The 11,447-nt window shown below is 40.7% G+C and overlaps 2 protein-coding genes across 2 annotated transcripts; one reads left to right on the top strand and one right to left on the bottom strand.

Annotated features, from left to right (window-relative positions):
• The first annotated feature begins 5,038 nt into the window (after positions 1 to 5,038).
• BDR25DRAFT_346929 (uncharacterized protein) lies at positions 5,039 to 7,167 on the top strand. Its single transcript, XM_033694207.1, has one exon. The coding sequence runs from the start codon at positions 5,277 to 5,279 to the stop codon at positions 6,735 to 6,737; it is 1,461 nt and encodes a 486-aa protein (XP_033540801.1). The 5' UTR covers positions 5,039 to 5,276; the 3' UTR covers positions 6,738 to 7,167.
• A 309-nt stretch (positions 7,168 to 7,476) lies between these two features.
• BDR25DRAFT_329416 (glucose-methanol-choline oxidoreductase-like protein) lies at positions 7,477 to 11,229 on the bottom strand (the record flags this gene model as incomplete). The annotated part of the gene is made up of 4 exons (XM_033692456.1): positions 7,477 to 7,983; positions 8,029 to 8,966; positions 9,026 to 9,101; positions 11,044 to 11,229. 4 exons carry the CDS (start codon positions 11,227 to 11,229, stop codon positions 7,477 to 7,479), a joined length of 1,707 nt encoding a protein of 568 aa, XP_033540800.1.
• Between the last annotated feature and the right edge of the window lie 218 nt (positions 11,230 to 11,447).

The raw sequence follows: 11,447 nt of genomic DNA, 5'->3' as shown, positions 1-11,447 counted from the left end.
GCATATAAAAGTTTAATAAAGCTTTATGTTATTTTTAAATAACTTTAAATTATTATAGTAGTTTTTATAAGCTATTATATAGCATTACTAATTATTAAGGTTTAGGTTAGAGACTATAGTGTTAGAACTAAGCTAGGTGCTGCCTATATAAAACTTTATAACCTTAGGCCTCTAGAGTATAGTGTTAACTAGAAGATTTTCTAGTAAAAGATCTAGGTTAATATACTTCTAAACATGTTTTCTTATTGCTTATATCTTAATATAACTAAACTAGGGCTACTAGTTACTCTTTTTAGTAAGCTATATAAAGGCATTAATATTTAAAGTTATTTTTTTATATGTTAATAGTAAAGAGTTGCTTATAACGTACTTCATGGGCGAGTCGCTCACACACCCGAGTCGCTCACTTTTGCCAAGACCCCACCCTAACAAACTCTATTATAGCCCATAACAACCTGCTCTAGCACTATATAGTACAGTACAGCCTAGAATATTATTTAGATACTACTTCTGCTTCTTGCTTACATGTTTGCGTGTTATGCCTAGTCTAATTGCACTATCTGCAGCACCTTTAGAATAGCTTACCTACTTTAGCTTACACCTGCTTCTTTGCCTTCTTTCTATTACTGCGCGCTTTAAACTCCTTTAGAGCTGTTAAGCGCAGGCTTTTTTAAATTATTAAGGTTTTTTTTACTTTAATTTGCTTTTTTTTATGTAATTTATGTTGCGTAGCAGCCTTATTAGCTGCTTAAAGCTTAGTAGTTTCCTGTTATGCTAACGCTAGCTTATGCGCAATTATTACTACCCCCTTTAAGACCTTTTTAAACGCCTTAACTATAAAAGTTAGTAAACTATTTATATACTTCTAAATTTTTATTTTTATAAGCATTAATTATAACTTAAGTTCTAGGGTATTGCTTAGAGTTTACAACTGCTAGGGCTTATTATATATAGGTAGTAGTAGTAATAGAGTGCGCAACTTTACATTAAGGCTTATTATAACTTATTATAGGTTAAAAAAAACTAATCTAGCGCTTTAAAACCTTTCTTAGATATTACTAAAAGTAATTATAGCATTATACGCTACTTTAAAGCATAGTAGGAACTTTATTTTTATAATATAAGTAATTTAGTTATGTATAAGGTTTTTAGCTTAGCGCTTATATACTTTCTTTAAAGAAGCAAAATAACCTACATTAAGTAGCTATAATAGGTGTAATAAGTAAAAAAGTATGTAAATAGTAATAATCTTATTATCTTTATAGTATTACTAGAAATAAAGTAAGTTATAGCTTTTATAGCTATTAATAACTAGTAGATAGTAGCTACTAATAGTACACTTTTTTATATACATATTAAAGTGCTTTAACTAGTCTAGACTAAGCTAATTAGTAGTCTAGCTATGCTTAAAGATTATAATAACTTAATTCTAAAGTAGATTTTTTTTTATACTAGTTTAAAAAGTAGTTGCTACTTTAGAAGATAATAAAAAGCAAATAGCCTACCTTTTAGCATTAATGCCCTAGATAGCTGTTGTCTACTTCTAGTTACCTAGCTAGACTGCTTTTAGCTGTCCTTATCTTTTTAAACCTGTAACAACTGCTCTAGTAAATATCTAGCCTATTATAAACTCTATTTTGTTAAAGTTGTACATGTTATTATTCTAAATACTATACTTAGCTTTAATATTCTTTATAAGGTTAAACTAGCTTTAAATTACTATAAAATCTTTATAAAAGGCTTTTTTATAGTTATACTTATACTTAAACTTTACTTTAAGCTCTAGGTAACACTTAATAAACATATTAAGCTAGTTTATACTAATATAGCCTATATTATGCTTAGCGTGTAAAGAATTAGCTATATTAGCTATAGCTACTAGCTAAGAGGGAAATCCTTACGCATCTAGCTTAAGTATGTGCTAAATAATTACCTGCTTTTTATTATTATCTAGCTTTTATAAGTTAGCTATATAATTAGCTTAAAAAAGTTGTTTAGCATGTTAGTTACTTATTATCTTTTAAAAAACTTTATAAATAGCTGCAGCATGTTAGTTAAAAAGTGTTACATTTTATTTAAAAGCCTAGAGTGTAAGCTGCATTTAATGTTTCTTTAACATGTTTAAGTAGTGTTGTTAGAAATGCATTAGTGTAGAAAAAGTAGTGTAGTAGGGTCTTAGCAAAAGTAAGTAACTTAGGTGTGTGAGCAACTTGCCTATAAAGTACGTTATAAATTAAGTAGGTTTTTTATTAATAAGCAGTTTTAGTTTAGTAAATAAAAAAGTTATTATTTAGTTAATTAAACTTAGCTAGTAAGTAATCTATAATTAATATGTTTTAAAATAGATTGAAAGTTATTGTCTAGTTAATTAAGCTTAGCTAGTAAGCAATTTATAATTAATATGTATAAAAAAAACAGAAAGTTGTTATCCTATTAATTAAGCTTAGGTAGTAAGTAATCTGTAATTAATATGTTTTAAAATAGACAGAAGGTTATTATCTAGTTAATTAAGCTTAGCTAGTAAGTAATCTGTAATTAATATGTGTTAAAGTTTACAGAGCCTTTTAAGGTAGATGCAAAAGCTAAATGTACAGTAGTAACTATAGTACTAGTTAGAAGCGTAACTCTAGGCTTATAACTCTTGCATGAGCTAAGAAGAGGTTATATAGTAAGCAAATTAACAAGGTACTAAGATCTAAACAAAGTAGACTGCACAAGTGTATTATAAGGTCTAAGGAGCTTAATAGAGCTCTAGGCTAACTATATACCGTACAAGAAAGGAGCTATGCCTAATAAGTGAATAGTGCAGTACATGGGTATGACATCGCGTGAGACACGTGCGACAAACACTAGTGGCGTTATTGTTGTCTGTGAAGCCTTTACAATATCTTTACAATCTGGTAGCTTAGGTGTTGCGGACCCTAGAATTCTGTTCCATATTTCGGTCGGGAGGTATTTGAAAGAGCGAGGGCCATCCATTGTAAAGCATGAGGGGAAGTTTTCATTGGAACATTCCAAGGTGCTAGATGGATTCCGAGATCCGAGATCCTCTACAACGGTGGGGGCGATTGCGAAACGCGACATTTGCCAAGGCCGCACTAACCTGAAAGAGTGAAGCCACATCTATGGCGCACAGCCACAGTAATCAAGCCACACGAGGCAAATTATACGCAAGGCTGTTCCGAACTAGCCCTATTAAGTAGTCTCAGGTACCAAACAGCGTAGCAATCATGCATGAATCTACGGGCGATAGAAGCTATAAGGCTGCTGGAGACTCTATAGCAATATCACGTGATCTATAAGTTTAGTTAAGCCTTTCTATAAGGGTTTAAGAGTAAGAAGCTAGATAGTAGTACTAAAGCAATAGGAGTTATTTTTGTAACAGCGCAGGCAAGTGTCAGATTGAAGCACTGTTTCTAGGCTTCCTGAGATGAAAGATGGGTTTGGATATGATGTATGGGATGATGATTGATTGTATTGATTTATCGATCCTTTTTCTGCTCTACTCGTGTTGCTCGGCTTTTGTTTTTCCGATCCGAGGCCCTCGCGCACTAGCCCTATGCGCGACCAGCTTGCAACATGCTGCAATTTGTTGCAGAATATTGCAAAATGCTGCAACATGCAGCAATTTGCAGCAACATACTGTTCGAGCTTATTGCTCGTACTATGTAGCAGCTTTCGTCAAGCGTTCCTCCTGTCTTGACAGTAGGTGCGCATATCTGACAGCAAGACAATAGGTCCGAATGCGGTGTGAATCCACTCAGAGGCATATACCTGTCGCAGGTAGGCGCCATCTCGGCCTTACATAGCCTGGGGGTCTTCTATTGCGTATAAGGCAAATCTGCCATAGCAGTACTATGTAGTTTAGATTAAGTAATAAAGGCTTATTTATAGGAGTGTGATGACAAGTACAGTCTCTACTACTGTAATAAGCTAGTGAAGCGAGGTAGAGTTAGTTGGCTCTATTTTAGCCATATTAGGATGAGAAGAGAAGGAGGTGAGTGTCAGGACGGAGCACTGCGCTAATACAACTAAAAAGGTGCGAATAATCAACTAACAGTTAATATCTGCGTACAGAATAGTATATATACCCGTCGCACGTAAGCGCCATCTCGGCCTTACAGTGAGGCTTTCGCGAGAGAAAAGCTTGCACCGCGCCAAGGATCTAGCGCGTTCGCTTAACTATTGGCGCGATCATGTGACTACCAGCGGAACATGACAAGCAGCACCGTCACAGAGAGTCAAATAAGCTAAAATACATTGCTCTCCCTCCTAACTAGTTAATTAACAGATCTTAGTCGCCGTCATAACGCCAAGCTGCTACACAGTTGTGGCACGGTGAGATATTATAAAGTCTCTCTTCTTCATCGCTGTTGTTTCATTTGGCGCTGAGATTCAGCTGCCACTCTGTGGTCCAAGTCGGTGGGTGGGGCGAGGCGGGTGGGGTGGACTTTAGCGAGCCTGAGTCTTGTGCTGGGGTTGGAAGACAAAATCGCAAGGTCATTGCATGAGGAGAATGTCGAATCAAATTGTAGCGCTGAAGAAATATGAACTTGTTGATAAAACGCTCGTGGAAATGGTCGTCAGGAAAATAGGTGGGGATTTCGCTTCGCATGGGTGGTGGTGGGAAGACGCATGAAGTCAGTTTATGATATGCTGCAGCATGCGCCCTCACGCCCCTAGTCTCTAATTTAAAACACTGAGGCCTCTTTCGTTGGCGCGAAACTCAAGTCCACCCTATGGAATAATGTACCACAAACGCAGCCGTGTGCCACGACACGTCGGTCGGCTCGAGTCCGCATCTTCGAATACCATCAACTTCACACTTCGTGAACACAGCCCCCTTGATAGGACTGCCATAGCACTTCTCCCACCCTCCAACCCGTCGTCCGCATAGATTTTCCTTGCTGCTGTCATACTCGGCAACTAATCCAGCATCTCCGCATACCCAAGTTCCGGCGCCTCCGCTATGACTTGTTTGAGCAACTTCTATCCTGCTCCCAACATGTCCGCGTGCGCTCCAGAGATTGGGTTTACCATCTTTCGCCCCTTAACAAGGTATTCTTCATGCTTCTCTGAAATCAAGTTGCAACGGATGCCTGTTTCATCTCGCCGAGAGCGGCTCGGACAAATGGCCCCCAATCCATTGCTGACTCCGCTCTGCATCCTGACAACCACGCCAAACATTCGTCTTCAGGCCTACAAAACATTTTATTTTTCCCCACACGACAGCATTGGCCTGATCCTCGATTGTACATACCTTCAGATCCAACGCGATGCAGTACTCCCAGGTCTCTGGCTCAGGCGAAGTCTACAGACAGCACGACACACCCATCGAGGTTCACGAAACCAAGCCCACCAGATTTTCGCGACTATGGACGGCCATTGTTCAAATGGCGGTGCTTCTAATCTTGGGCATCGCAGGGTCACTGGTGCATTTCTTCTACTACCGCTCTCTTGTCGGACACGTCGTCGATGATGGGTTCTCCATCTCCCAAGAATGGAACATCCGGATTGGCACTGGACTGGCGTTCGTTTCGAAGACGAGCTGGACTTTTGCAGTTGTCGTCGCGCACGCGCAGCTCGTATGGATGACCATGTCTCGGAAGAAACTGCGCCTCGAGACGATCGATGGCATCATCATGGCGCCGACCGACCTCACCAAGTTCTTCCAGTGGGGGAGCGTGCGGAATGCCAAGGTTGGAACTCTGCTCGCTCTGGTAGCTTGGTGCATCCCCATATCCGCAATCGTAACGCCGTCCACCCTGAGCGTCGTCTCGGTTGTCACTACGGACGCTGTCAGCTCGACCGTACCGATATTGGATTTAAACAATGTCGACAAGTTCGCCGACAGCACACCGTGCCCCAATGCCCTCCTCAGTTTTTGTCCCCGAGCGTTAAATCCGGAGAATCTCACCTCTGCCCTCATTTTCCGCTACGCGAGTCCCCAAACGGATATCCAGACTGTCGCCACGGCTTCTTCAGGCCAGATCCAGGCCATGACCCCGCTCAATGTCAACGAGAGTTACTCTCTCCAGATGTATGGCCCTGTCATGCGGTGTGTCAACGGATCTGATAGGTTTGACGAGTTTCACGAATTTGTTGAGAATACCCAACCATTCGGGAGATACCTGTCTACCAAACTCTTCAGCTACTGGGCCTTCGTACCATCGAAATTTGCGAATGGCACAAAAATGGCACTGGACTGGACGAAGCTTCCAAGTGGTACTCTTGATAATGGAGTAAACTATAAGGAATATAACGATACAATGATACCTTCTGCCCCAGAGCTCTGGATGACTACCTACTGGAGCATGGATATATGCTCCTTACATAACGCGTCCTTTCAGGTTGACTTCGCGTTTGAGAAGGGTGTCCAGCGTACGAAATCCAAAGTGGAGACTCTGGAGCCACTCAAATGGAAAACCGCCGTGTCTGGCGCCGATGCTGTTGGCAACCAGACGTTCACATACCAAGCCATCTATATGGCCCTCGTGAGGCAGCTCATCGGCCTGGTTGTTGACAATCCCATCGACTCGAACGTGATGCAGACATCCGTCTCGGGAAGCATCGAGTTTGAAGACTATTTCTACGGAACTTTGTTTGAGCAGCCATACCAGCAGAACAAGACTCTCCGGCAGACAGTCGAGGAACTGAGCGAAAATGTGACGCTGTCTATGCTAGCGTCAAAGGCTCATGTGCAAGTCTCATCAATATGCGATCTGATCCTTAACTGACAACTTCGAAGCAACCCCCGTGGCTACAACACCACACTCCGTATATCCAGTATTCAAAACGTATACTGGCTCAATCAACGCATACTACTCCTCTCCTACGGCATCGCGCTAGGAGTCACGCTTGCGGCTGTCATAGTCGGAATTTTCGCATACCATGCGAATGGCGGGTCGAGAAGTCTGGCTTACTCGGCGCTGGTGCATGCGGTGCGGGGTGGTTTGGTAGGGCAATCTGGGGATGAGAAAGTGGAGAGAATCACGATGGTAGAGTTTCAGAAGTTGAGGAGTCAGGGGATAGAGATGCGGTGATCAGAGGTTGTAAGGTTAGGGATTACTTTAAGTGCTTGGGTGAAGATGATGATGGATGTTTATAAGAGCCGTAGCGCGGCTCAGCTTAAGGGTCTTCAGTTCATGTACTCGCAACCGAAACTTTAGAGACTAAATACCAGTAATTCGGCCTCGGCGAACTCTACGACCTAGAAACCTGCCTGACAGCCTAAACTTCCTTTTTGACACCTACTACTAGTTATAATACTTTGATTAGATAGCAAAGAAGAGTACAAAAAGTGTTAACTTCTTTAGTTTAAAGAATGTTATAGGCTTCTCTAGGTTTAAAGAGGCACGAGCTATAAGAGAATTTATATATTGTAGACTAGGAGTCTAAGGAGCTATATGATTTTTACAGCATAATAGGACGCTAAGCCTAAGGCCGATTCGGCAGACTATTGTAAAGTTCTTAGATTTACATATTTATATATCCAAATTCATCCTTAATAATATCGCTGGCTCTTTCTGCGACAGCATAGACTAAGCTCCTTGTGTTCCTTTGCGGAACTAGTGGAAATACGCTTGCATCTACAACCCTTAAGTTTTTGGCCCCATAAACATGGAGATTCTCATCCACGACCCCTCCCTTGTCTCTAGGTGCCATGGCACAGGGGCCGGCAGAGTGCCACTTTGTGGTAGAGCCGACTTTAACTAACTCCTTCGCCTTGTCCAGATCAGCATTCAGGAATGCTGATTCGTGTTGTCGTCGCCCGTTAGGTTTAAGAAGTGAGGCCATTGGGGCACTAGCCGCGATCGTCCCAAGATAGCGCACGTGCCTGGAATGAAGTTCCATGTCAATCGGGTTAGAGAGATATTGGTGATCAATTGCGGGTTCCGCGGTTGCTTCTGCAGAGGATATGTGCACGCTCCCTGTGGAGAGCGGGTGCGAGAGGGTGACTAAGAGGGTGATAAAATTTCCAGACTAGAGGTTAGATCCGAGTCCAGAGACACTACCTTTACCAGCTACTGTCGATTGCGCTAGAAATATGAAATACTGCCCAGTGCCCTCGTCAGCGCCCTGGAGAAGTTTCTGGACGAATTGAATTCGAGTGGAATCGAGTGGATGGTTCGTGCTTGTTCTAGCTAATTCCGCCAAAATGATGTCCCTTTCAAGTGGTGCTTCGACGAGCTCAACAGTTGGAAGATAGGCAAATGAGGAAACGCCGCTGGAGCAAAAGGGGCCTGCTTTGTGAGCTTGGTATAGATTCATGGCGAGCTCGATTGCGGTTGGATCCTGACGGAGTAGATCATCCCCAGTGAACACTCCTTCTTTAGCCTCGAAGCTAATGCTAGTAAGGATATGGTCTTGGAGATTAGTGCCAATATAAGGGTTTGCGATCTTAACCTCAATTTGGTGAGACTGCAGAACTTCTGGATCTCCGATGCCCGACAGCGCAAGTAGCTTCGGAGAATTGAGTGCCCCAGCAGATAGAACAACCGCCAGATTCGTACGCAAAGCTCTCTCGGTGCCATTCTCGGAGAACTCCACTCCCGTTGCTATCCACTCTCCGGTGCTGGTGTCAGCTTGGTCGAGAAGAATTTTCGTTACAAGGCAATTATAGAAGTCTTTCAAGTTCGGTCTTCCAGATGCCAGCACGTAGTAGGCTGTGGTAGAGGAGCTCCTTTTTTTGGTGGCCGGGTCGACTGTAGAGGCGGCATTGTACGGCCCGATAGAGTGTCCTCCGAAGGGGCTGTTGCTTAGCGGATATCTCAGTGTGCAGATTGCCTCTACCCAGGCTTTGCCAATTAGATCCTCCTTGACTCTAGGAAATGAACCTTCAACCGGCCCAGTGGCACTTCTTGCAAAATCCTCTGCCCAAGGCGTTGAAAGATGCGATGCGGTTTCATCGCCCGGAAGACTAAGCGTGAATGCCTTCTGGAGGTATGGAAATGGTTTCCTAATTGCTCCCAGGCATCAAGGTCTGAAGCAGATGGAGGAATAATGGCCTGAGCGTTAATCGCACTGGATCCGCCCAATACTCTGCCTTTCGCATGACCAATGATTCTGTCGCCTAATTCCACCTGCGGGCTAGTAAGCAACTGATTGATTCATCCCGCGTAGAAGATTTTAGAACATATCACACACTTGGGGCAGCGTTTCCAACAGGAAGTAGTACAATTAATACTTTTGCTCCACCTACAATTACATAAGGTAAATAAATGTAACTACTTTTTTTAACTATTATAATTTAATTAATAAGGCTTAAAAGTAAGCAGTATATAATTAAGGTAGACTTTTTTAAGGTTGCAGTCTCTAACGCGCGTGAGGGCTAAGGAGCGTGTTTATGCCACTATTTACGTGTTAGTGTAGCCTTAAAGCTTACCCTATACTATAACAACTTTTTAAACGACCTTATTATAGCAAAAGATAACAGTCCCTTATATAGAGAACCTTTAGATTAGTAGCTCTAGGTTAGTTAGCGCAACTATCCTGTAATCTTTAAGATAGCACTTAATTTCCTATGTATACCCTCCACAAGCTGCGACTGCAAGAGAGCCTTTAGCAGGGGGGGAAAAATACTTACTTATAACTATAAATATCTCTTAGGCTTTATAATTAAAGCTTTATAACTCTAGAAAAACTAGCTACACTATAAAGTTATTTTTAGTAAATTAAATAGCTTTATGTGCTAACGTACTTCACAGGCGAGTTGCTCACACACCTAAGTCGCTTACTTTTGCTAAGACCCCACTAAACTACTCTTCCTACACTAATGCATTCCCTATAACACTACTTAGACGCGCTAAAAGAATGTTAGATACAGCTTACACTCTAAGCTTTTAAACAAAACATAAAACTTTTAAAAAAATGTGCTGTAGCTATGTACAGAGTTTTATAAAAAACAATAAATAACTATAGCACTAGATAACCTTTACAAGCTAATTCTATAGCTAAATTATAAAAGCTAGGTAATAAAAAGAAGCAGGTAATTATTAAGACTATACTTAAGCTATATACGCAAGGAATTTCCCCTTAGATAGTATTTATAGCTAATATAGCTAATTCTTTGCGCGCTAAGTGTAATCTAGGCTATATTTGCATAAACTAGCCTAGTACGTTTGTAAAGCGTTATTTAGAGCTTAAAGTAACATTTAAGTGTAAGTATAACTATAAAAAAGCTTTTTATAAGAGTCCTAGAGTAATTTAGAGCAGGTTTAGCCTTATAGAGAATATTAAAGCTAAGTATAGCATCTAAAATAATAACACATATAACTTAAGCAAAATAAGGTTTATAATTAGCTATATATATCTTAACTATACTTACGCTTAAAACTTTACTTTAAGCTTTAAATAACGCTTTATAAACATACTAGGCTATTTTATATAAACATAGCCTAGATTACGCTTAGCGCGCAAAGAATTAGCTATATTAGCTATAAATGCTATCTAAGGGGAAATTTCTTGCGCATATAGCTTAAGTATAGTCTTAATAATTACCTGCTTTTTTTTATTGCCTAGCCTTTATAATTTAGCTGTAGAATTAGCTTATAAAGGTTATCTAGCGCTATAGTTATTTATTATCTTTTATAAGACTCTACACATAGCTATAGCACATTTCTTTAAAAGTTTTATGTTTTATTTAAAAGCTTAGAGCGTAAGCTGTATCTAACATTCTTTTAGCGCGTCTAAGTAGTGTTATAGGGAATGCATTAGTGTAGGAAGAGTAGTTTAGTAGGGTCTTAGCAAAAGTAAGCAACTTAAGTGTGTGAGCAACTCGCCTGTGAACTACGTTATATTAAAAGTAAGAAAGACTTTACTACTTTAAAAGCTTTAATAGTTATGTTATAACATTTAGTAAAAAGTTAAGAAGTATAAGCAGCTTTAATTAAACTGTAACTTAATTATATTAACCCCTACTGTTAGGTAAAGCAATTAAAAGTATATAATAAGTGAGACGTAACTTGTCTAGAAAGCCTGAGTCGAATCGTACTACTTCCTGATGGAAACGCTGACTTAGGGTATTGTATTATAGGCCCATACTAACTCTGAATCGAGGGCCCTAGCCCACAAACCTGGAATAGCGATTCTTGGATCCCCGCTGGCATCTCCGCCTGCCTCGACAACAGCCACAGAGAGTCGAGGATCCTCGGAGAGGCGATTTGCCAGGACAAGTCCTGCTGTGCCTCCTCCGATAATAATGTAATCATAAGTGGAGACTTCGGCCATGCTAGTGAGAAAAGAGATATGTTTATGGAAAGGAATGAGAATTGGAAGTTATGATAGTGATACAATTTGGAAATTGAATGATCAGGTTGAAATGAGTGAGTGATATGTACCCCAAAAGCGGTGGAATGATGCGGTAAGAGAAGTGGGCTGGTTCACAGCTCTGCCTCATTTGCGCTTCTCGGCCAGTTGGGATATAACCCACCAGTCTGTGGCGTTGG

Source organism: Lindgomyces ingoldianus, assembly GCF_010093535.1.
Source record: "Lindgomyces ingoldianus strain ATCC 200398 unplaced genomic scaffold BDR25scaffold_51, whole genome shotgun sequence".
Taxonomy (NCBI): Eukaryota; Fungi; Ascomycota; class Dothideomycetes; order Pleosporales; family Lindgomycetaceae; genus Lindgomyces; species Lindgomyces ingoldianus.
This window is presented reverse-complemented; position numbering and strand designations above follow the sequence as displayed.